The sequence below is a fragment of the Galendromus occidentalis genome, unplaced genomic scaffold, assembly GCF_000255335.2.
Source record: "Galendromus occidentalis unplaced genomic scaffold, Mocc_1.1 scf7180000076525, whole genome shotgun sequence".
Lineage (NCBI taxonomy): Eukaryota > Metazoa > Arthropoda > Arachnida > Mesostigmata > Phytoseiidae > Galendromus > Galendromus occidentalis.
In genome coordinates, this window is record NW_003804514.1 from 57,119 (window position 1) to 80,706 (window position 23,588).

General features: G+C 50.8%; 5 protein-coding genes across 5 annotated transcripts; 3 read left to right on the forward strand and 2 right to left on the reverse strand.

Annotated features, from left to right (window-relative positions):
- Positions 1 to 4,321: 4,321 nt before the first annotated feature.
- On the reverse strand, positions 4,322 to 6,014 carry LOC100901385 (mitotic spindle assembly checkpoint protein MAD2A). The gene is made up of 5 exons (XM_003739437.1): positions 5,887 to 6,014; positions 5,475 to 5,564; positions 5,185 to 5,369; positions 4,889 to 5,075; positions 4,322 to 4,791 (listed from the first exon to the last, which is right to left on the reverse strand). The coding sequence occupies exons 2-5, from the start codon at positions 5,542 to 5,544 to the stop codon at positions 4,631 to 4,633; spliced, it is 603 nt and encodes a 200-aa protein (XP_003739485.1). The 5' UTR covers positions 5,545 to 5,564; positions 5,887 to 6,014; the 3' UTR covers positions 4,322 to 4,630.
- A 560-nt stretch (positions 6,015 to 6,574) lies between these two features.
- On the forward strand, positions 6,575 to 10,505 carry LOC100902534 (ATP-binding cassette sub-family F member 3). The gene is made up of 9 exons (XM_018642106.1): positions 6,575 to 6,650; positions 7,053 to 7,173; positions 7,310 to 7,466; positions 7,568 to 8,314; positions 8,477 to 8,754; positions 8,972 to 9,199; positions 9,302 to 9,429; positions 9,512 to 9,713; positions 9,840 to 10,505. Exons 1-9 carry the CDS (start codon positions 6,575 to 6,577, stop codon positions 10,006 to 10,008), a joined length of 2,106 nt encoding a protein of 701 aa, XP_018497622.1. The 3' UTR covers positions 10,009 to 10,505.
- Positions 10,506 to 10,782: 277 nt separating this feature from the next.
- Exo84 (exocyst complex component Exo84) lies at positions 10,783 to 14,479 on the reverse strand. The gene is made up of 11 exons (XM_003739445.1): positions 14,359 to 14,479; positions 13,849 to 14,004; positions 13,375 to 13,691; positions 13,028 to 13,219; positions 12,698 to 12,929; positions 12,476 to 12,570; positions 12,072 to 12,363; positions 11,831 to 11,974; positions 11,595 to 11,725; positions 11,248 to 11,502; positions 10,783 to 11,057 (listed from the first exon to the last, which is right to left on the reverse strand). Exons 1-11 carry the CDS (start codon positions 14,429 to 14,431, stop codon positions 10,914 to 10,916), a joined length of 2,031 nt encoding a protein of 676 aa, XP_003739493.1. The 5' UTR covers positions 14,432 to 14,479; the 3' UTR covers positions 10,783 to 10,913.
- A 1,105-nt stretch (positions 14,480 to 15,584) lies between these two features.
- Positions 15,585 to 16,648, forward strand: CycY (cyclin Y). The gene is given in 2 exon segments (XM_029113289.1): positions 15,585 to 15,725; positions 15,728 to 16,648. Coding segments are annotated over 2 exon segments (1,062 nt in total).
- A 3,004-nt stretch (positions 16,649 to 19,652) lies between these two features.
- Positions 19,653 to 23,579, forward strand: LOC100901528 (acyl-CoA synthetase family member 3, mitochondrial). Its single transcript, XM_003739438.2, has 12 exons — positions 19,653 to 19,958; positions 20,680 to 20,860; positions 20,962 to 21,083; positions 21,183 to 21,372; positions 21,460 to 21,524; positions 21,646 to 21,800; positions 22,007 to 22,152; positions 22,322 to 22,438; positions 22,713 to 22,865; positions 23,003 to 23,175; positions 23,249 to 23,359; positions 23,445 to 23,579. Exons 1-12 carry the CDS (start codon positions 19,740 to 19,742, stop codon positions 23,481 to 23,483), a joined length of 1,671 nt encoding a protein of 556 aa, XP_003739486.1. The 5' UTR covers positions 19,653 to 19,739; the 3' UTR covers positions 23,484 to 23,579.
- Positions 23,580 to 23,588: the final 9 nt, after the last annotated feature.

The following is a 23,588-nucleotide window of genomic DNA, read 5'->3' on the forward strand; positions in this document are numbered from 1 at the left end:
CTGTACGTAGTCGTACGTTTAAACCAGTAGGTGAAGACTGCGTTTTCAGCTTACCCTCTCGATCGTTGAGGAGATGTACAGGAACTCTGTGCAGCCAGTTGGTCAGGCCAAAAGTGCTGATAACGTAATAGAGGTCAAGATTCGTAGCTCTGGTACGGAGTAGGAGAGCAGCCCGCTCAGGAATACACAGAGATTTAATCGATCACATGTTCTATGATAAGATATACCTTTGTTGCACAAATGAAGAGTTTTCCCATTAAAAAAAAGATACCACAGTGAATTTTATTGGCCCCGTGGGGTTGCCATGAGTCATAGTCCTATTACGGAACGAGGACTACTAGTTTTCAGTTTCTATCCAAACCTCAACACGGAGCATTGAATTCCTTGAATTAGTCGTCGAAATCCTCTGCCTCTATATCTTCCAGGGTTTCCCCTGACCGCAAGCCGCTTCGGATGTATCTCCACGGCGCTTCTCCGCGTCTCAGCGAACCTAGTTTAAACATGCGAAAAATTAGCCAATCACACACGCTCCTTTCGCCACAAATACGAGGCGTCCGGAGAATTCTCTCGCGGTGTCTCGTTAGTCGGGATGCCACGTCTTCGCGATGTGGGCAAGCGCCCCGATTACGGCGAATACGCCTTCGAATATCAGGCCTCCCTTCAGGAAGACAAGACTGTACTCGTGGGTGTCCTCCTTCTTTGCCCGCAAGTTTTCTGCGCTCGGTCGATTCCTCGGCGGAGAAATGTTCAGTAATAACACAAAACATGCTTGCTCACATATTGACGCAGGACTGCATCCTAGGTCGCACTTGACGTAGGACTGCGTCCTAAGTCGCTTTTCACGTAGGACTGCATCTTAGGTCGCACAGATATAGGGGCACTGCACGAAGTAAACGAATGCAACGGAAGTAGTGTAACGGATATCGAAACCACTAAGAGCCGCCCACCAATCAGGAACTCCTGTTTAGATGAGCATCACAGACCGCCACCGCCATTGGTCTATCTGTTCAAAGAAACGGGACAGACGCTCTAATACGCACACATACTTACTTTGGAAAACTGCCACTTGGCCAATTCCATCTCGACGGTGACGGCCAATTCGCGCGCCAGTCAACTTGCGCGCAGGATCAATTTGCGCGCAGATTCAGTTCGCGCGCAGATCCAATTCGCGCGCAGATCCAATTTGGGCGCAGGGCCAATTTGCACGCCGATACGACTTGAGCGCACCGCTGATCTGGCGGATAAGTACCTCGGGCGGCCATTTCCACGGTTCTTCAGCCCCGAATTTTCCTCCTTGGCTTTGTTGATTATTATTGATGATCAAATCGATAAGCGTGAATCTTGTCGCTCTCCCATACTTCAATAACATCTCCATCGGAGGTCCGCAATAATTTTTCATTCGCTTTGAGTGCTTTGAATTACGCTTCCTCTCGGCACCATGAACAAGATCTTCTAATGATATTTTAATTTCTCTTCTCTAGACTCTACATGGAGCTAGAAACGAATGCTGTGTGCAATCGCTATCAGATACTCGAGTGGATCACGTCTGTCATACGACTCAACTACTTCTTCCCTTGTAGTTCCCCTCGGGGGCGGAGGTCTCAATGCAGCGCGCGCGTTGTTTCCGGTCGTGGTTCGTCATTATTCTCAGAATTATCAGGACGATCCTCAACGCGAAGCCGTTGTGGTACTGGGACTCGGAGCAAGCCAGGCGTATACGAATTCCAAGTCGTAAAGCCTCGTCGAGATAGCGTTGCGCGATGCAGTCGAAGGCACGGAGCCAGCCTGAGTTGGAGGTGAGAAAGAAAATGATTGATAATAAGTTGAAGGACGTCAGAGGAAGCATATTTATACCGACTCGGAAATTTCGGAGTCGACACTGATACGAGCGAAGGTGGCCGTCTGCCCGCGACGTGTCTCTTTCGCTTTCTAATGAATCACGATGAGGAGGAGAGCCCTGAGAAGGAGCTCATCTGGGAAGTCAGGCATGGATCCCATCGGAATTCCAATTGAAACCCCTTGCGATTCACAGGGTCTTTCGTTTGACCCACGTACAGCATCGATACTGAATCTTCCTCGGGTTCCTTGAAAAGAGGAAGCTCTGACCGACGTGGAGACGGAGAACTCCGCAAGAGAAAAGAATCAACGTGTGAATACTCCGAGACGAGCTCACGCTCGAACAGAGCACACGCATTCCCTGTCAGAGCTGACGAAGTTTAAGGTCTCGAAAAATCAATATTCAGTAGAGCAAGACCGCTGATGCTCGGTCGATCAGATTCTCAGACCGCTCGAATCACTTTCACTCGATATCCGGCATCTGCGAGGAGTATCCAATCGGAAGGGCTTTTCATTCGTCGAGAGTCCTGGTAGAAACACCCATGGAGTAACGAAAGTGAACGAAACATTTTGAGATATTTTTCACATACAATCGCGTGGTCCGACATGTTGTCAGCTGTCTCACGCTACAGCACGGCTGAACCGAGTATGGTATCATTCCTTGTCCCGGCGTTTTCAGCCCGTGGCAATAGGGCGGCCTCCTAGGGTCCGATCCACCAACTACAAGCTTCAGCGTCCGATCGTTGACGAGTGCATGAGCCCCGGAAACCCACAACAAGAGCTGAGGTAGCGAATCGCCCTCACCGTGAGGATAAGCTTTGAAGGTGAGAAATGCAAGGCACGCGGGAACACAGAGATAAAAATATTCCCGCGGGCGATTCCGGAGACTTGGAAACGGGAGCGCTCGGGCTTCCGCGGTCACAGATTCCAAGCACGGACGAAGAGGCGCGTCGAGCAAAAAATGCAAGAACAGAGTCGAGCTCCAGACATCTCGGCCACGAGTTGCCAGACGTGAGTGATCCGGCTGGGAAGTCGTTCGCATTTCTCGGAGTTGGGCTCACAATCGAGCGTCAGACTCTAGGAAACTGAGTCAGTGAATTTTCCGATCGCGAGAAGTCGGAGAAATGCGGCGGGATAACAGGAAGAGAGATCCAGAAATTCGAGACATTCAGTAGAGAAAGAGCGCTCGGATGTTAAAGGGGGACGTCGTACTCCTGGAGGAGAACACTTTTGCACTACGGGTCTTCAGCGGCTCCTCTGAAGGACGCCAGAAACTTTTCGCTTCATAAGTTCCATGGCGACCGAAGCGGATCTATTACTCCGGCCGAGTCCGTCCGTCCATTTATTGGGATGCCGGAAGGACGGAAGTAGATTAGTAGATGCAAGCTTCAGGGATAGACGGCCATCAGTGTAATAGGTCCGCAACTTAAAAAAGTTCAGGATGAGGGATGATGTAATTTACATGATTCCGGATATCGGCGAAATCGTCGTGAGGTCTTGTCTTGCTGGGAAGCCGAATCTCTTTGAAGCGGCCATCCTTGTTTGAAGAAAGACAGAATCGACTCAGCGAGGCGGACGGACGAAGAGCCTCGGCTCGAGCGGTCTTCGAATGATGAACTTTTGATGACTTCAGTCGCCTGTTCATGAACCCCCATGTATCTCGTCTTCCGAAGACTCTCTCATTTCGGGAGGAAGGTTGCAAGGAATCAGGAATTCGAAGAAGGGATGGACGCTTACCTCACGCTTCGAATCTGACCTCTCTGCCGGGATTTGCTTCACGACCGATCTGTTGAGCTCAGCCATCATATAGATCTTATCTGCAAGCAATCCAGGGGCCAAACCAAGTACAGAATGCAGTGCTTCCATTCGCATCGGCTACCATCCAGTGATAATTGGTTCTCACGCGGGAGAGCAAGCGACGAGTTAGCAAACAGGCATCCCGTAAAGAGCTCCACCTTCGGATATTGATGGACACTCATACCGCACACAAGAATCTCAAAAGAAGTTCGGAACGGGGTTCCGATGACCGACGAGCGAGACCATCCGATCTGCTCTTCCTCCTAGCATGATGGCGAAGGAGAACGCCACAAGGAGGGAACTTCCGCTCTTACCACCCTCTCTGTGTTCCCTTTCTAGGATTGAGGTCCCCTAGTTTGGGCAGAGCCCTGCCATACCCAGACTCCCCTCGTGAAGTGGTGCGCTTACCTGCACTCAGCTGGAACTCTCCGTGAATGAGAGAGCGATTCACAAGTCTCATCCGAATTTTCTTGAGAATAACTCTCGAGGAGTAAGGGTTGTTTCTGGAAGTATCCCCGCCTCCGTCCCCGCAGCAAGCGCTTTTTCCCTCCAGGGATGACCGGAGAGACTGAGCAGCTCAGCTGAATTCAAGATCAGCTCTGAATGCTCGATGTGATTGATGAATAGTCTCATAGACATAAACGATCTTCGGGAAGAAGAAGCCAAGTTTGATAGAGACAAAAGAGCTCGCCCCTGCTCATAGTTCCCCGTTGCCTCCATTTATTGAGAATCAAGTCGTGCCGGTGCCATGTTACAACAAAATATCGACGATCAGGCTAACCTTCGTGATGATTGATTGGTTCTCAGGAGCCTAGCATATACAAAGCGATGAGAGAGCTCTGGAGGAGCTCGGAATTCGATCGCTATCCTCGGCTCCACAATCATTGGGACACTTCGAGTGGAGTTGAAGCATGTCAGAGCAATGGTCGTGCTCCGCGTCAGAGCCGCCCGAACGGATAGGATATTGAGAATATTCCGAATCACTGCACGATGCAAATCAGCGGTAGACGACGGCAGCATCGACGGTATGTACAGATGTCGAGAAACTTTTGATTTTCACCATTTGACCGCCTTCGATCAACATGGGTTTCGAGTCGGCCCAGAGTTCTTCGTTGACTTCACCGTCTCTTTTCGTGTACACTAAGAGGTCGAAAGCCACTGGAAAGAAATCCGCGTATTATTCACGAGAGTTTCGGAAGTCGGAGTAACGAGAATTAGAGAGTGGAGCTTGTCGCAAACTTCTTGGCAGGCTCACGCTGTCCCTCAAGTTGCGGCAGAAAGGTCACACTCGCGACAATTTGCCGAATGATGGCTGCAATTTCCTGCTGTATTGTCTTCAGCTCTTTCGTCTTCGGAGCACTCTCCTCGGTCATTTCTTCGTCGACATGGACTTTGAATTCCCAACGTTCTAAAGTCTCTTTCGTTTCGACATCGGCAATCACCTGTGGAAATGAATGGCCCACTTCGAACACCATCGCAAACGATTCAGGGTCCGCGTAGTATCTTGTTTTCGAGCTCAGATGTCCCAGAGGGTATCCCAAGCATACTTACAAGCACAAGCTGCCGAATCATCTTCTTCCTCAGGAGTTCCTTGAGTTGATTAGCAACTCCCTGAAGGTACTCTTTGAGACGCTCATCGTCTGTGACCAGCATGGTCAAACCATACTTCTGGACGCGGCAAAAATTTTCGGGTGGATAGACCCCTCTCTGATACAGGATGCTGTTCACGCTGAACTCTGCGAGGGTGAGTCGGCTTTTAGCGGGGAATGAGTCGCCTTAATCAGAATCTGATAGAAGGGATATATTGTCCATAGATCGATTCCCGAGAGACAAAGCTTTACCGAAGAATTCTGCCACGATTGCCGCAGATCCTTGAAGGGTGACTGTGTTGCTCTGAAGGGTGGTAGCCATGATTTCAAACCGTGATACCGCTGGAAAAAAAGCACCCTGATGGGTTGCCTTCCGAAACGATCAAGTCTTTCGAGAGCACAGCCGAACTTCGTCGAGAGGTTCTGACACTGAACATCTGTTCTCCGAGGCTTCAAAGCCGACCGGGCCGGAGGAGTCGACACGCACGGCTGAGTTCCAAACTTCACTACGAGTCTCGATTGCGAGCAAGGACAGGAGCATTTCGAACGTAGACCGAAAGGAGTAGGAGGAATAATTCGTTCCCACTCGCGGGGAAGGTTTGCCTTCTCTTGCCGACCCCCTTAAATATCGAAAGCGTCGATCGACGCCATCTGACATACTCACCCTTGCTCCCATCCGCAGAGACTGCTCATGAAGCTTGTCTCGATAGCTCGAGCGCTGCAGCTTCAATTCGCTCTCGATAGGTGCCGACCGGTAAACATTCGGAAAACGAACCTTCCTCACTGACCGCGCTCAGATGATGACTGTGATTCGATCTGGTCTGGGTGCCGACACGGGCGGCCGGGTGGGCCTCAAAGCCGGTGCATCAAAATTATTAGCGTAGGATTACTCTCTGAGGTTAGGATTGGGGAAAAATTAGTGAACCAATTCTCTCAGAAGCGAAGCCTTAATCGAGGAGAACTCTCCTGGTCGACCTTGTCTCGAAACACGGCTTGAAAGCATCGAGAGAATGGCCTGTTAGTCGTGTGAGAATCGAGAAGGCTGTCGTACCTGGGAGGACCGCATAGTCTCGACCGGCCGCAAGGCAATGATCATGGACATCATTGATGATAATCGTCTGCTAGCGTATAAACAAGTTGGGATAGATTTCTGCGTGAAGAAATGAAGTTTCGCGGGATACCCGCGGCCGAAGAGTTCATGCGAACATCGGTCTCGCAGCGCCGACTCGCCTGGCGGATCCCAAACGGACCTTCGGTCTCGAAACTCCGTGCTGCCACCATCTCATCCGCGCGAGGCGGAAAATTCCGCCGGTTTTATGAGCTGTCTGCTCGGGATATACCCTTTGGTCAAGATGGCGGCCGAGGTGCGGGCTGTTCTGAAGAACCGCTTTCCGAAAATCGACGAAGAACTCTATGAGTACCTAACAGGTGAGAGAGATCGGCAGTGCGAGATCAATGTCAAGTTTCTTTGTAGCGATTGTCTTCGCGACTTGACCAAGATCAGGTGCGGAAATTCTGGCGGGGACATGCACGTTTCGAAGGGTCACAGATGTACGATTTCGGCGAGGCAGAATTCACAGAATATCCCCATTTTGAGCTGGGAATTCAGGACAGCCCCATCTCGAGGACGATTCCAGTACTGGTCATCGATTCTCTTTCTCTCTGCTCTGAAAATATCAATACATCGATTTAGAACACTTCCTCTACCTTTGGGGCTAATGCTCGTCTGGCTCGCCTCCTCCGATTCATTTTACAGCTCGCATCGAGCTGTCAAGCGAGTTATTCACCCTGGACTTCACAACTGAATCAAGGCTATACCGTTGTTCACAGGCGTTCTCACCGCTGACGATTTCGAATCCGTGGAAGAAATTCAAGATGCGGTCGGAGAGATGCTCGTCGAGGTCTCTGGAAATCAGATGGATCCGAAGGAGCTCGAAATGCTGTGCTCACAGTTCTTCCTGGCAGTCAAACCCGACGGGTGAGATCTCTAGGTCGGGAATCAGCTAGGGCGATACAGGGGATTCGGTGGAAGGCAATACTCGGCCTTGAGTCCTGGTAGTTTGTAGGTTCGAATCGGAATCAGACAGAATAATTCGATTTTTCAGTTTGGGAACTGATCTCCCGAATGGCCTCCATAAACTGCAGCAGCTCAACACTCCAGTCCTCATGGGGACGATGGGGGCACCTCAGCAAGATCAAGAAGAAGTGTCTTCAATATGGCTAGCTCAGAAGCAAAGCAGCTCGGTAAGCTGTCCCCGATTCCTACCTTCTCACCTTCCGTCCCAGAAGGACCGACTAGACGCTGCTGCGGTCTGATGAGAGGGTTATTCTATGCTTCTTTGCAGACCGTGGATCAGAGGAAGCTGGAGAAGGCAGAAGCGAAAATTCGCGCGAAGCAAGAGCGCCGCGAGGGTATAGAGGCTCCGAGTGGGTTCCAAGGCGCAACTCTCCAGACAAACAAGGAAGCAACTGCCACGCAAGCCCTCTCTCGCCGAGGACAGACGTCCGAAGCGAGTTCCAAATCTAGGGATATCCGAATCGAGAACTTCGACATAAGCATCGGCGATAAGAATTTGCTACTCAACGCGACTCTGTCGCTGAGTTTCGGGAGACGTTATGGTGTCGTTGGTCGCAATGGAATAGGGAAATCCACTCTCTTGAGGATGATATCGGCGCGTCAACTTTGTCTGCCGGCGCACGTGACCGTCCTGCACGTGGAGCAAGAGGTCGTCGGCGATGAAACCTCTGCGCTGGAAAGTGTCCTTGAATGTGATGAAGAACGGGACACGCTCATGAAGGAGGAACAGACCTTGACGAAATCGGGAGCGAACGACGCACGACTTGCTGAAATATACGCTCGTCTCCATGAGATAGAGGCAGAGTCAGCACCGGCTCGCGCGTCTGTCATTCTGGCTGGTTTGGGGTTCACCCCGGACATGCAGAGAAAGGCGACGAAGGAATTCTCCGGAGGCTGGAGGATGCGAATCGCCTTAGCCCGAGCCTTGTTTACAAAACCTGACCTGTTGCTCCTCGACGAGCCGACGAACATGTTGGACATGAAAGCCATAATTTGGCTCGAGAACTATCTAAAGGTAGGTAACTGGAGACTCGATGGGAATCACTCCCCGCTCGGGAACATGCCGTAGAATCAATCGCAGGAGTTTATGTTGTCAAGGCCTCCCTTTCCGAAGGCAACCTTCCCGCTGCTCCGTCCTCTTCCTCAGTCACCTGAGACATATTTCCTGCTCTTTCAGGGCTGGGAGTCGACGTTACTCGTGGTGTCTCACGACCGACAGTTCCTTGACGAGGTGCCGACTGACATATATCACTTCTATTCACAACGCCTGGAGCCCTACCGAGGAAACTACACGGACTTCATCAAAACCATGAACGATCGTCTCACGAGTCAACAACGAGAATACGAGGCACAATTGGCGTATCGAAAGCAGGCCCAGCTTTTCATCGATAAGTTCAGATACAACGCCAAGCGAGCATCTCTCGTTCAAAGTAGAATTAAGGCCCTCGAAAAATTGTGAGTTGAAACTTTTTATCACTAGCCCTTCACACAAGCTCTCCGATTGCTCCCTCCGACATCTGGAATCCTTCCGCATGCATACACATGTTTAGAATAATATATACATATGTATAATATACGTATTTAGGTACGAGAGCTCCTGTATCTGAGACCGCAGGGCTCCCGCGATTTCCCCCACTGGCTGAACTTCGCTCAAGGCGGCTTCCCCTTCCAGGCCCGAGCTGAAACCTGTCGAACGCGAGCAGGTCGTCACACTGAAGTTCCCGGAGCCCGAAGCTCTGTTCCCACCTGTGCTACAATTGGATAGCGTAACTTTCGCCTATGACAAATCGGCCACTATTCTCCAAAACGTGGACTTGTCGGCAAACATGCAGAGTCGAATCTGCATTGTTGGAGACAACGGTGCTGGAAAAACGACCCTGCTGAAGTTAGTCAACGGTGAGCGCCTGGAACCTCGACCATCTGGCGACCCACCGGTATTCGATTCCTTAAATGAACAACTCCTCCGGTCAATAATAAGCGAGCCTCTCTACATCGCAGGGAGTCTCGAACCAACAAAGGGAATACGGATGGCCCACCGCAATTTGGTCATCGGATACTTCAGTCAACATCACGTCGACGCTCTTGAACTCGAAGTTTCTCCTGTAGAGCTTCTCGCCAAGAGATTCCCTGGTAAATGAAGAGTCTTCGCCTTAATTGCGGGAAATTCCGGCGGCATGTTCATGGCGGGATATTCAAGGCTGTGCCCTTCCAGGAAAACCTTCCGAGAGTTACAGAACTCAACTCGGTCAGTTCGGCATATCCGGCGAAATGGCTCTGCAACCGATAGCGTCATTGTCAGGAGGTCAGAAAAGTCGGGTCGCTTTCGGCGTCATCGCCATGACTGTTCCCCATCTATTGGTTCTCGACGAGCCGACGAATCATCTCGATATCGAGACCGTGGACGCTCTCGGAAAGTGAGTGGGCTGAGCGCGATTATCGAATGTGCCGTTGCCTATGTAACGTCTTACCGAAGTTCAGTCCGCTTGACTCTTTTGAGGATATCGGACAGACCCCGAATAAGGGAAGAAATCGTTTTCCAGATGTCTGCAGACCTTCAAGGGCGGCGTGATACTCGTCAGTCACGATGAGCGTCTCGTGAAAACAGTCTGCAAAGAGCTCTGGGTCTGCGCAAAGGGAACGGTCCGTAGCGTCGAGGGTGGATTCGACGAATACAGGAAGATGGTTGAGCGAGAATTGGCCGAGCAGTGATAAGTCCGTGATCAGCCAGAAAATCTGTGCAATGCGGAGATTCATGGAATCGGACTCGAATGGGACGATAATTGTCAGTCGGTGACCGGACGGAGGTCGAAGGGAATCTGGAACTCATAAGCCGCGCTGCTGTCAGCTTCGGAGTTCAGAATCCTAGAGATAGGGAATTTATACCTTGTGATGTTACAATTTTCGAATAGTTCAATCCGCTCAACCCTGCCAGCGAATCATCGTTGGGTTATCCGCTGTTGTCGTGGGGAGTGAGCGAAACATGTCTTGTTCGGCGCACAGGGACATCATCCTACCAGGATATGATGAATATTCACTATTCCGGACGGAGTTGATAGAAAACTAGAAAATTGGGATAATATTATATTTTTGCCGTTTCTACGGAAATGCTCTGCCTCTCGCCGGGTCGCGCCTAGAGCTCTCATGGGTGCGTTGAGGGTTTCAATGAGTGGAAAGTCTCGAAAAAAATACAAGACATATTTTGGAAATTCGTGCTTTTCTTCATTGGGGGGAGTCCATGAACCCCGCCTCCGAAAAAATTAGCCGTCCACCTTTTCAGAACCATTCAGGTGATGAAGGAAGGGATGTGTGATCGATTCACTGTGAGTCGCATTGAGCAAAACTCGGGTTCCTGAGGAGCACGGCGGACTTCGTACAACGAGGGTTCGGGGAACAGGCTCATGGTTCATGGCTCTGGATTCGCAGTAAGCCACCAAAAAACTGCGATCACCATCACTTACTGGGCTTTCCACCATCTGCTCCGGCATATTTATTGTATTTGTCTTCGCAATTGCATCCGCAAGTATATTAACTCTGAACATTAAACCGTTGTCATAAATTTGCCATATGATGGTCTTGGAGGGATTTCGGCTCGATAAAGCTTTCACTTCGAAACATTAGAATCCATGTGCGTTGCCCTCGAAGGCTGACTGAATCTCAGGCCATAGCAGAACTCCTTGCGGTGAACTGGAACATCTCTTTTCGATCGCTTTCGCAACGTTGTTCAGGAGGAAGCTCTCGTTACGTTGGATGAACTTTTGCTGCAAAGCAAGCGGGACTTCCTGTTAAAAGCGTGGTGCACTGAATCATGAATTAATTTCCGGAAGGTAGAGACGACTTGTTCCAGACCTCCTTTTTTCTCGAGGAGGCGCGGGGAAACCCAGTGGTCTCGGAAAGTCGAAAGACATGCTCCCGTGAGGGCACATCGGAATCTCAGTGAATTGCACTTACGTCCGACTTCAATTTGGTCGCTGAAAAAGCAGCGGCGATGTGACGACGATGAGCTCTGACGGCTTCACAAACGCTATCGACCATGAGTCGATGCAACGGCGGTGTGTAGAGAGCCATCAAATCGCTCACGAAATGGAGGAGAGACTTCGTGAAGGCCACGGTGTTCGAAGTGAGGTAAGTCATGTTCTCGTCGTAAATATAGGCACTCAGATCCAATCCATGTCTCTCGAGTGACTGTAGCCATTTGCTTTCAACCTGCAACGGAAAGAGGGTTGGTCCAAAATGATTCCGACGTCGAAAATGAACGGGCCAGATCAGCGAAGGAAGTAGAGCTCAAAATGTATCACCTTCTGTGGCTTCCAAGTGTCTTCAGTTGACCGATGCCGTATGGCTTCGAGGAGTTTGTCTCGTCCATCCGAGATGCTCCTCCCGAGTTCTTTCCTTAAGTTTCGCAGGATGACGAAACCCAGGTCTAGACCTGATATTTTCGGACAGAGGGGAATTAGTAGAGAATGCGCAATATCGGTCTCGGTACATCAACGTTCTAGTACATTTAGTTAGACCTGCTTCTCCGGAGCTTTACCGATATCTTGGAGTTGACCACACGATGCTATACAGGTCTGCACGGCCTCCGCGACCGTGGCCAGCGATGTCTGAGCCGAAAACAGTTGTCTCGATAGCAGATGCACGAACCAATCTAGCTGTGCGCAACACCAGCTCACGAGCGCTACGGAAAGACTCAGTGTTCTCATTCAGATGATCGACGACTTCGACGGGGCATCTTCTCGACTCGAGTATCGTTCGAACCGCAGCCTAGCACTCACCGGAGGCAATGGCAGGACTGTGGGATATGAAGGCTCTCTGGTATTGGCGTCCAGTTTCGGCAACATGATTGAAGAAGGCACCGCAGACGCGTTTCACAAAAGCGTTTACGGCACCCTCGCTATGCTGGCTCTGGTTTTTCGTCGCTGTCCGGAGCAGAACGGCTCTATGTGCGAGAAATAATCGACTCGCCGATGCGGTCTGGCCGAGTTCTATCAACAACTTCACTGCGCGTTTGGCGGCTCGAGGCCCGCCATGCAGCGAGACGCCGACACTCAATTCGCTACAAAGAACCTGAGCGATCGAGGAAGAGGGAAAAAATGTATAAAATGAGCAATCCGACCCCCGACGTCTGCAAGGGGCTGAAGGGAATCAAGGGCGGCTCAGAGACATATTGAGGTCTGACCTTGATCAGCTGTTCTTGACGATTGCTTATCCTCAGCCTGACGTCCCTCGCGGTACTACAGGAGTAACCTTCTTGGGAGGGCCAATATTCCTTGACTGTGAAGGACATATATTCGGATCAGTTACTATTGCCGACTCTATGTTGTCGCCGAACTGTGTTGGCTCCGGACCGTTTTGAGTACAGAATCATGTTAGACCCTCAGAGAAGGGAAGCTCCACGAACCTTTTTGCAACAATTCGACAGCCTGCTCGAAATTCCTCTCGGCGATGCATACGTCGAGTTCATCAGGGAGTTCGATCAGCCACTCAGGAATGAGTGCGTCTTCCTCGACAGAATCGGTTTGATCCAAGGCTAACGCGAGAGACGGATAATTTATACGAGCGTTGATGACCGCCTGACGGGTCAGTTTTACGGTTTTCGCCTTGCGAATCGCTTCCATCCAGACCAGTTTCTCCTGAGGAAATGAACGGCATCAAATCCATCGTCTACGTTACACCTTCCCGAATTATCGGGGCAGATGACTCGCGACGTTCCCATAGATAGTCGTCGTACCTGCAAAGACTCCATTTGTAGGAGAATGGTCTGAGGAAAGACGAGCATCTTCATCTGGGACGATGAGTTCCCGTCCACTGCCGCCAGCGAGTCCAACTCGAAAACCCAGCGAAGTCGATATTGTATCGTGCCTCGTTTCACTGGCAAACAGTCCGCGATCAGGAGGGAGTCAGTCAGCAGACACAGCTGGATCTGGAGGGTTCGAACAGGGCTCGTTTAATATCATCACTCATCACTCATTCCATTATATCGTTCGTTCGTAGACTAGGATATGAGTTAAGATCGCCAGCGTTTCAGACCAATAACTGGAAATCTCCACGGAGGGGGCATTAAGACGGAAAACCTACTTTCGAAATCTCGTCGCGTTCCACGAGCGTGGCCTCGCCGGTTTTCAAGACGTTCTTCTCGCTTCCGTCGAGCAGTCGAGCGCAGCCTTCAACCCGCTCCAACAGAAATGAGATGTTCTCTTTACGCTTTAACAAATCATCCTCTCCGTAGCAGCCATCGAGTGTATCTATCCCTGGGTCGCACTCGAGCTCCTCGGGTAATTCCAGCAGTTTGTTGGAATTCTTGTGCTGTACGATGGAAAGTCCAGTCATTCCATGCAGGAGCTGCTCTTGCTTGTGTAGCATCTCGCGGAGCTGATGCATTTCGCTCGCGACATCTGGAAACGTATGGAATATCTGTCCTAAGTCGCCCCTGGGATCCATCGATCAGGATATGTATGAAATAAACATCATACGGGTCTAGCGTATGAGCGTAAGAAGGATCAGCATCAGTTCTGTGTTGACTGCACGCGATGGGGAGTGCCGTTTGCTCACATGAGATCTCTCTGGCAGTGTCGATGAACTGCTTGTAATTGTCATAAACATTTTTCTTCAGCTGGTAACTCGTCTGTTCTTGTAAATTCAGGACATCTTGTTTTTCTTGAAGGATCTTCTCGACAGTCCCTGCTCGTTGAACGATACTGGACACATCTGTAAGCGAGCATTCATCAGTGGGTTTTCTCCAAGGAGAGCTCCGGTAATCTCAGCCAGGTGACCAAATGAAGCGATGTATGAACGGGAATAGTCACTCTCAACGACAGTCATGATCATCTGACTGGCGGAAATCAAAAACGAATTTTCGGAAAATCGAATCAGCCTTTCTTCAAGAAAGATTTGAGCTCTCCCTCCGGCGAGCTGATAAGAACTGTCACTTGGAAATGACTGCTGTGACTTCTGATGAGCGGTGGCGTCACCAAGAAGATCGCAGTGCGATTTCTAGCGATAGGAACTCGAATTCATATCGCGGGCAGCGAAGCCGTGACCTGTCGTCTTCGGAATCCTCACATTTCTCGGGGTCGAAGCTCAGCTGAGAGAACTTCTGAGCTGTCGCACTTTCCATCTCTGTTTCAAGAGGCATCCTCCTTCGGTCGCAAAAGTCGTCTATGGCACTCAGAACTTTCGGGCTCGCGTTGACCGACTGGGAAAGCTCTTCATTCACCGCAGGAAAACTCCCCAGTCATTTGTCCGGGGAAAACATCTGATTCAACGGAGCACACATTCGCACGAATACGATGTCGTCAGAGGAGGAGCTGCTGATTCTGATGCAGCATACTTCCTTACCACACACTCACCAAAACACAACCGGCGAACCGGAGAGCTGGTGCGGACTCGTCGCCATGATGGTCAAGCGCACAGTCAGCGCGACAATTCAGTCATCTACCAGAGACTGGCGGAGTGCTTCCCTTCTGGCTATATTCTTCTTTAACCTCGATCAACCAGCATAAGCCAGAGCGAATAGAATGTTCAGGCACTCGGGAGCAAAAACGGAGAAAATCCGGCCGAGCAAATATTCGGGACATCGCATTGCGTGACTCCCCCACAAATTACTCTGTGAGACATGCTTAAGCGACGGAGCCCGAGTTACTTGTCAATCGGTCCCGGGGAGCTCAGCTGTGAAGTGAGCGACGTGTGTTTTCCCGATAACGGTCATGGGGGCGATCTTGAAATCACCGGGGAAATCCGATAGCCGTCATCCCGATCTCTCGGCTCCGTTCCTTGCACGGTAGGGCCTGCCGTTGAAGAAAAGCACCGTCGATCAGCCGGCGTTCGCGAAGCACTTCCCCTAAACGACGGATGTCGTGTGCTCCTGTGTTTGTATCCGAAGAAGAGGCTGAAACAGCCGCAGCAGAGCAGTACCAGTTGTAGGCATTGTTCAAGTATCGAATCGTAGTGCGGTAAGGTGTGTGCTCGCAAGGTCTGGTTGTCTGCATAGAACGAGAGCTCCAGATCAAGCCCGTGATTGCCAGCCGCGGTCCCGTCGACGGAGTCTCGTGTCGTGGAGACTCAGCGAGTTCGAGGGGGAAGATTCATCGTCGGACGCGAGGCTAAGCGTTTTAACTGGCCGACTTAGTGACTGGGTGGGTGGCTAGCTGGCTCTTTTGCTGGCTGGCTGGCGGGCGGGTGGCCAGCAGAACATGCGAGTCTAGCATGTTTCCCTGAGAAAGTTTCCGCTATGCGAATTATTGTTCGGCAGTGAGGATCGCCGGCGTCTAATTGCTCATTGATAAACGATGGGAGGGCAGCTGTCATGTTGTTCTGCCCCCAACTCGCCGAGCACCCGGCAGCGCCGAAGTCATAAAAAGAACCAAAGGAATTCCATCGGAGGTTCCGGCGACGGGAAAAACCAGTCGTCCGGCCAGGCCGGTGGCGGCCAAGGAAAAAGTCCGGCTCAGCATCCGTGTCACTGCAGCACATCTCCGAACGTGAGCTATGCGACGACGAAATCGACCCGTCGACGGATCCGACCAAGGGCGCAATGTTCATGCAACGGTCGAAGAGCGACATGCAGAACCGCAACAACCGTCGGAGCGAAGTGTACCAGTCGCACGCCGTGCAAGGCACCCCCCGACTGAAAAAATCCAACTCGTGCTCGACCATCTACCTCGACGATTCCACACTGTCTCAACCAAATCTCAAGCACACGCTCAAGTGTGTCACCCTCGCCATATTCTACCATATCCGCAATAGGAAATCCAATCGAATTATCGAGATCTTCGACGAATCCGTATACCCGATCATGAAAGAGGACGTTGGCGCCTTGCGCGTCGAACCCGATCATCGCATGATCTACCGATTTATGCGAGCTCTGTTCAATGCAGCTCTGCTCAGCGCGGAGTGCGCCATCGTCACTCTTGTCTATCTTGAACGGTTGCTAACGTACGCCGAAACCGACATGATCCCTGTCACGTGGAGACGGATGCTTCTAGGTTCTATACTGCTCGCCTCGAAAGTCTGGGACGACCAGGCCGTTTGGAATGTCGACTACTGTCTCATACTCAAAGAGACCAAGGTGGAAGACATGAATAATCTCGAGCGACGCCTGTTGGAATTGATCGACTTCAACATCAATGTTCCGTCAAGCGTCTACGCGAAGTACTACTTCGAACTCCGGGCCCTGGCCGAGGAGAACGCCATCGCGTTTCCTCCGGAGCCGCTGAGCCGATCACGCGCACAACGACTCGAGGCCATGTCGAGATTTCTCGAAGACAAAGTGCTCGAGGACAAAGAGAAACGGTGGACCAGCCTCGAGAATGTCAACCATCAACCCAAACGGTCCACAGTGATCATTTCGTAGATAAGCGCATTCGTTCAGGAGAACAAACTAATAAACATATTAGCGACCGCTCGGTCGGCCGGCCGACCGATAAGGGAACGGAGGGACACTCCATGCCGCTCGTGAGGGGCCTGGAAAATCCCGGCTCTGGAGGAAACATCCGAACTACGCTCGACGACGACAGCAGCAGCAGCGTAGATTACCAAACCAAAATCCCTCCAACAAACAATCCTGCTCCCCGGGGGAACGTCTTAACAAAGTCACGGACTCCGTCCATTGTGTTCTTCGACTGTGCGACCGCGCATCTATTCCTCATTCAAATCGATGGAGTCAGCTCTTCCGACGGTCACCGACATGTATCCGGCCTGGAGTGCTGAATCAATCGCCAGAAGCCAGCGCCCCAAATCAAATATTCCCTCGACCTACTCTAACGCATGAGGTGCGAAAAAGAGAATCATCGGGATCGAGTCGAAATTCAAATTCTGCGGAGCATGTGATTTGCCTATGAGTAAGCTCCGCGAGTCCCACTGATGTACCCGTCCACGATATCGTCCCTTTCCCGGGAAGTGGCCAACAAATCTGCCAAGCGATCGATCGATCGACCGACCGACTGCCTGAATGGGGAGCGTCCGTCGAGAACCGATGCACAGGTTCTTCAGACTCCCCACCTCGTCAGCTGTTCACTGCACTTCTGTTGACAGCAAATGCACTCTTGAAATCGGGAATCTATCTATCAAATGGCGATCACATATCAAACGGCGCGGGCGATATTTTGAGATCTAGTTGAGACAAGTTCAAGTCCTCGATGAAGCTAAGTGAATAATTATGAGTGATCAAGTGTTCGACTATATTTATGACATGCCCCGAAGACATTCTCCGGAGACCGTCCTTCTCAATCCTAGTCTTCACCGGATCAATGTCCTTGGAGTTCTAATGATGGCGTTTGGGGCTGATAATTCTCCTCGTCTGGGCTTCACGAGACCTAGGCGGGCATAAATCCCGCCGAGAATGCGGAAATTCCTTGCTCCTTCAACAGGGGAATACGACTGACACGGTTTCTAGCGCCGTTTTCTCTCATGAGTCATCCCCTATTTCCGAAATTTCTCTTGATTTTTTTTCCCATACAAAGTGCTTTCCATCTCGAGCAGGTCGGTTGTTAACACATGCTCCACATTAGGCTGGTAGTGATCATGAGAGCTATGATCTCTTCTGCGATGATGGGCTCCGACGTTAGCTGCCCTCAGCTCAAGGAGCGGGTTACGCACGATAGGCTCGCAAATGCTTTCTGATTGTGCTAGCTTTCTTGGCTTCTACCAACTTTCGATTATTCTTGCGAATTGGGATGTTGTTTAAGGATAGGTGAATTCAGAATAGGAAGAGCCCGCGGGATTCGGCGTCTTGAGTTACGGGAAGCGGCATCCGATAGCTTCTGACAAACCTTCCCTCCTAGTCAGCCGTCGCTTGGGTTGAAAGCAATCATCGATCGCATAATTTTTTCTCTCAAATTTATAGCGACTTTGAAACTTATTTTTCCTTTGTGATGTTGTGCTCTCATTGAGATTCCTTCCGAATCATTCATAATTATCGCTGCCGGTGTCGCGCTCCTCATCGGTTTGGCCGATGAAGAAAATATTTCTCGCGGTTCGAATGATTGATAATATAGATGAAAATTTATCCGACCTCGACCGAATTCAGAATTATGCCCCTGATTCAGAATCGGTCCGAGCTCGCCGTTGAAGCCATCGCCCGGAGACCTCAGGAGTCAGCGGACCTGTTCGAACATATCGACGAGAAAATATCGGGACCATGATGTGAACGATAGCGTCGAGCACAGAGACCACGAATCATGATATGAAGGAACATATATCTATCAGGAGGATATATGATGGATTAGATGTTGCGACATCGGTCAACGGGCGGGCGTGGCATGCGGAAATGTACAGTTGCTTCATTATCCGAGCGAGGCTTCGAAACTCATCGTGATCTAGGAGAACTCGTCGTCTTCCGAAGGCTCCCTGCTTCGGGAAGGATCTCTTCGTACAAACCCAAACGGAGGCGGAACGGAAGTGAGCTGGAGAAAAAGCCTACAGAGTCCATGTTTCTCTCGCTTCATGCGGTTTTCTCAAACTCGAACAGCTCATAGCGCGCACTGCAAAACTCATCCGTTCAGATTTCACAATTCCATCGAGCCATCCAGATGTATAGAGATAATAATGGATAGAAACCTATATTCCGAAGCGGACCGAGATAATTATGACAATGAGAATAATTGGAAAATCGAAGCATCAAAGGACGAATGTGACGAAAATATACGGAGATATGAAGATGAGATATTTGTGGAGAGAATAAAAGATTGAAAACCAAAATAGTCATTTTCCTTTGATTTATCGAGATTCCGAGAGGTGTTGTCGGAGCCGGAATTCCTTCCGCGACGAATGCATGCATCAGTGACGAGCACTCGATGGGGAAGCATGTGATGGGATACATCCTTTTAGCGTTTCCGTTCAAGATCATTAATCTCTTTCGTGAATTATGGCTTCCGGTGGTAACTTTTTTCCCAGAAAGCCTCCCTATAATTTGAGCCCCCCCCCCCCTAAGTTTCTAGTCACTCCCTCAGATCCTGTGAGCCAGTCTCCCTGACTCTGCATTCGCTCGAATCTCAGCTGTGGAACTTGAAGTGGAACCTTTCCCGGATGCAAGATTCTGTCCTCGATGGATAGCGCAATGACTCAAGTCGGGAGCTCCGCGATCGACGCTTGGCGCCCTCTGGACTGCCAGCGATTCCATAGCGTAATTGAATGAGATCGATCCAGACTCCGGACTGCACGATGGCATGAGGGATCCCAATACGGCAAAGCAGGATTGTAAGTCCCGCCAGATTACCGGATCCTATCGTGATTTCCTGACGGCAATCATAACAATAATTCCCGCAGCGGGCATGCGCCGTAACGTCATTCGACCCTCTCTCCGTTTTTGAGAGGCCCGGCATCGTCGTCAGTGACCGCTGGGTCTCACCCGCAGCCCTGAGTTGAAACAGTCAGCTGGTATCGGAACACCGTCTTGGATTGGCGAACTCGGTTTTCATCGCAGATTTCGCGATCTGAGGAGCACCATGCTGGCGTTCAAGTGTCTCTCAGGCTTGCGGAGAGGCTCTGCTCCTCTGTTGCGGAAATTCAGCTGTGCGGTTTTCGCGGACAAGTTCGAGCCCTCCTTCGGGTCTCACCTGTCAAAAGTCTTAAAGAATACAGCCGTGGTCGACGACCGCGGAAGCTACACATACTCGGATGTCTTCAAAGTCGCAGGGGCCATCCGGCAACGGCTGGAGAATGCGGTTAGTGCCCACCTACACTCGGTAGTCTCTCGATTGGATGTTGATATCGATAGCATGTCGATGGACTTCCGGAAACAAAAATCCCTGATGCCAGAAGCCTCCAATGAAATGAGAGCGACTAGTCGGCCCCGGACGATAGCACCATGCTGATTCAACTTTTCTCCCTGAACGTGGTTCGATATCAGCGGCAGACAGCCTCGCGATGACCTTCTCTAAGCTCTTGAAAGGTACCACCTGAGCCTTGAAACGCCGATGGATCTTACTGAGCGCTGACTGAGTTCCAGCATCAAGGGTCTTCCCGAGAAAACCGCGACACCTCGGCTCTGAAATTCCAGACTCTGACTGCTTTGAGAAAATATGGAGCGAATCCTGTCGAATTGTGAATTCCGGTGAATCTCATATCTCATACATTGCATGCATATTCAGGGACCGCTCCTCCCCTGGTTCTCCAGTTTAGCGAGAAAGCCTTCCACGCTCGGGTGACGTAAGTGTAACCCTGGAGAGGGGCCTCTCGTGACGTCGCGGAGGCTGCGAAATGCCTGCGCGATCGATTGTAATACCGTTTGGTCGCGGTAACCCTCCGAGGGGAATTCGGAGCAGATACTGTCAAGCTGTGAAAAGTAACCCTTGAACGAGACGTCGACTCGGAGGCTGTCATCCGGCTCTCCTTGTTCGGATGGAGTGGTGGACAAGCGCGGAATGATTTTCTTTCATTTTTCAGGGTGGAGCTGACCCGAAGAAGAGCCACCGCGTCGCTTTCCTTTGCCCCGGCGATACACGCTTCGTAGCAACTCTCTGGTCGATTTGGCTTGGGGGAAACACCGCCGTTCCTCTATTCCATGAGCATCCCGTGAATCTCATGGAATACTACGTGAAAGACTGCCAGGCCAGTGTTATTCTAGGTTGGTCTAGTTGCGCGAGCGAAGTCGCTCTGATCGGGAAATCGCCCAGGTCTCCTGCACGGATGTTAATCATTCCCCTTTTTCTGGACCTATTTCCCCAGGAACTCAAGAATTCGAGCCTAAGCTGAAAGAGCTCGCCGAGAACACCGGAGTCCGCTACGTCATCCTGCCAGACTTGGATGCCATCGGCCTAGGAAACGATTGGGAGGATTCACCAAAATGGGTGAGATCCGCCTTCGAAGTTCCCGTTTCCATTTAGTAAGGGTTCGAAACTGCTGCAAGCCGAATAGAGCTCGGCTCAATTGTCAATCTCTGCCGACAGAACGCCCTCGAGAACCTCGACGCGCTCATGCTGTACACATCAGGCACCACAGGACCACCGAAAGGGGTCGTTCTCAGACACGCAAACCTGCGCTTCCAAACTAATCAGATACGCGACGCCTGGGAGTGGACCGGAGATGACGTCATGCTACACGCTCTGCCTTTGCACCATACGCACGGGATCGTATCTGGTATGATAGAAACCCATGTCGGCTCATTTCAGAGAAGAAAGCTTCCCATCACCCCCTTATTACAGCGACTTCCATCCAATCTTTCAGGAATCCTCACACCCCTGTACTCAGGATGCTCTATTCGAATGTTGCCCAAATTCGATCCCAAGCGGGTGAGCTCCTCTATTGCCGACGAATTGAGCCCAGTAGCCTTCCATAGCGCTGCTCCGCTGAATCCCGAAACTCTTCCTAGCCCGAATCCGTATCCGACCCAATTCGATGAAACTCTTCCAGATTTGGAATTTCATCACGGCGAACGGGGAGGATCCAGTGTCAATTTTCATGGGGGTGCCGACAATGTACGTCAAACTGATCGCTCACTACGAGGAAAGTCTCCGAGGCAAAGTCGACCCGAGTCAATTCAAGGAAGCCATAAAAAGGCACATAAGGTCAGCATAATTTCTCCCAAGAGCGTAAGGAAGACCACCGCATTTCCAATGTCTGGGCCGAGTTCTCCTCAGACGTCGGACCGTGATCCGGATAAGAGTGCTTCGGCGAGTTTCGGGCGACGGTCATGCGGCGTCGTTCCTGACCTCGTCCCGATTTAGGAACTCGGGAAACCTCAGTGCGGATTGAATCAGTACTCTCCTTGCAGATTCCTCATTAGTGGGTCGGCTTCGCTACCGGAACCGATTTATCATCGAATGCACGAGATAACCGGGATGGAGATTCTCGAAAGATACGGAATGACCGAAGTGGGAATTCCATTATCGAATAAACTCAACGGAAAAAGATTCCCAGGTAATACCCCGATTCTCTCGTGAGATCTGTGCGTCGCGTCGATGGAGATCGAACCGAGATCTTTTAGTACGAGTCCCCTTTGCACGCACTCTCGACCTGAGCACAGGGAGGGAAAGGAATTCTGTAAAATGAATCCTCTCGGTCCGACGATTTCTCGGGCTCATTCCAGGTTGCGTTGGATACCCCACTCGGGGAACCGAAACGATGATCGCTGAAATTGAGAAGCGAAAAATCGTTAAGAGAATCGCCGAAGGGAATTTCAACGGCACAACGATCTACGAGAAAGGTGAGCTGTCATACACGGGATTTATTGGATGCGCGGCCAAGCCTTCCTGAATTGATTCCTCTGCATGCCAGGAAAGTATATTGTATCAATGCGGATTCCCTGCTCTGAGGCGCACGTGGATGGAATAGATACTCCTCGACGAAAGCCCGAAATTCAATTCTCCAAAGTGCTCGTCCGAAAAAGCGGAAGAGGGATTCTTAGCGGGAAGAGTCGGGCAGAACGAAATATCCCTGGGAGGTTCCTGGTCAAGACCCTAATCGTTCTTGCCTTCAAGATGTCAGCGGAGACCTTCTCCTGCGGGGACCTTTCGTATTCAACCGCTACTGGAACAAGAAAGAAAAAACAGTGGAAACATTCACTGAATGTGGGTGGTTCATCACAGGCGATGAAGCTCAAGTGTCAGAGGACGGCGTCTACAAGATACTTGGTAGGCTACCATTGGAAGTTCAGAAGCAACTATCAAGACGACCCAGGTTCTTCTGGTCCGAGAGTACTCGTGACGGTGTCTCGTTCGAATGATACCGAATGCCTAGGAAGTCACACTCGATCTATTCCTCCTGACAGGTCGAACTTCTGCTGATATACTGAAGTCTGGAGGCTACAAGATATCGGCACTGGATGTGGAAAAGTATCTCATGCAGCATCCGGACATCGAAGAGTGTGTTGTGGTTGGCGTCCCAGACGAAGAATGGGGGGAGAGGGTCGCCGCGATTGCGGTTTTCAAGAAGGGAGCGACGGTACGAGTTCCTACGTAGAAGGTGTCTAATAGCTTCATTCTCAACACTTCCTGCTGATCTGCTCTGATTGCAGGTCCCCGACTTGGAAACTCTCCGCGCTTGGTGCAAAGAGAGAATGGCACACTACCAGGCCCCAACGATTCTCAAATCAGTCGAAAAACTCAACAGGAATTATCTAGGCAAGGTAATCCAATCGTTCAGGAGGGTTAAGAGATCCACATGAGCTGAGCGTGCAATGGAGTTGTGACCCACTATTCAACGCTTCCCAGGTGAACAAAAAAGAGCTCGTCAAAGAGCTTTTCGGTTGACCTGAGCCGGAAAGGGATGAGGCTCCACATCAAGGACATACAACATTGTACAATTACCTCCTACGTACAAACTAAACTTAAGCGAGACGCGAAGCAGGATGCGAG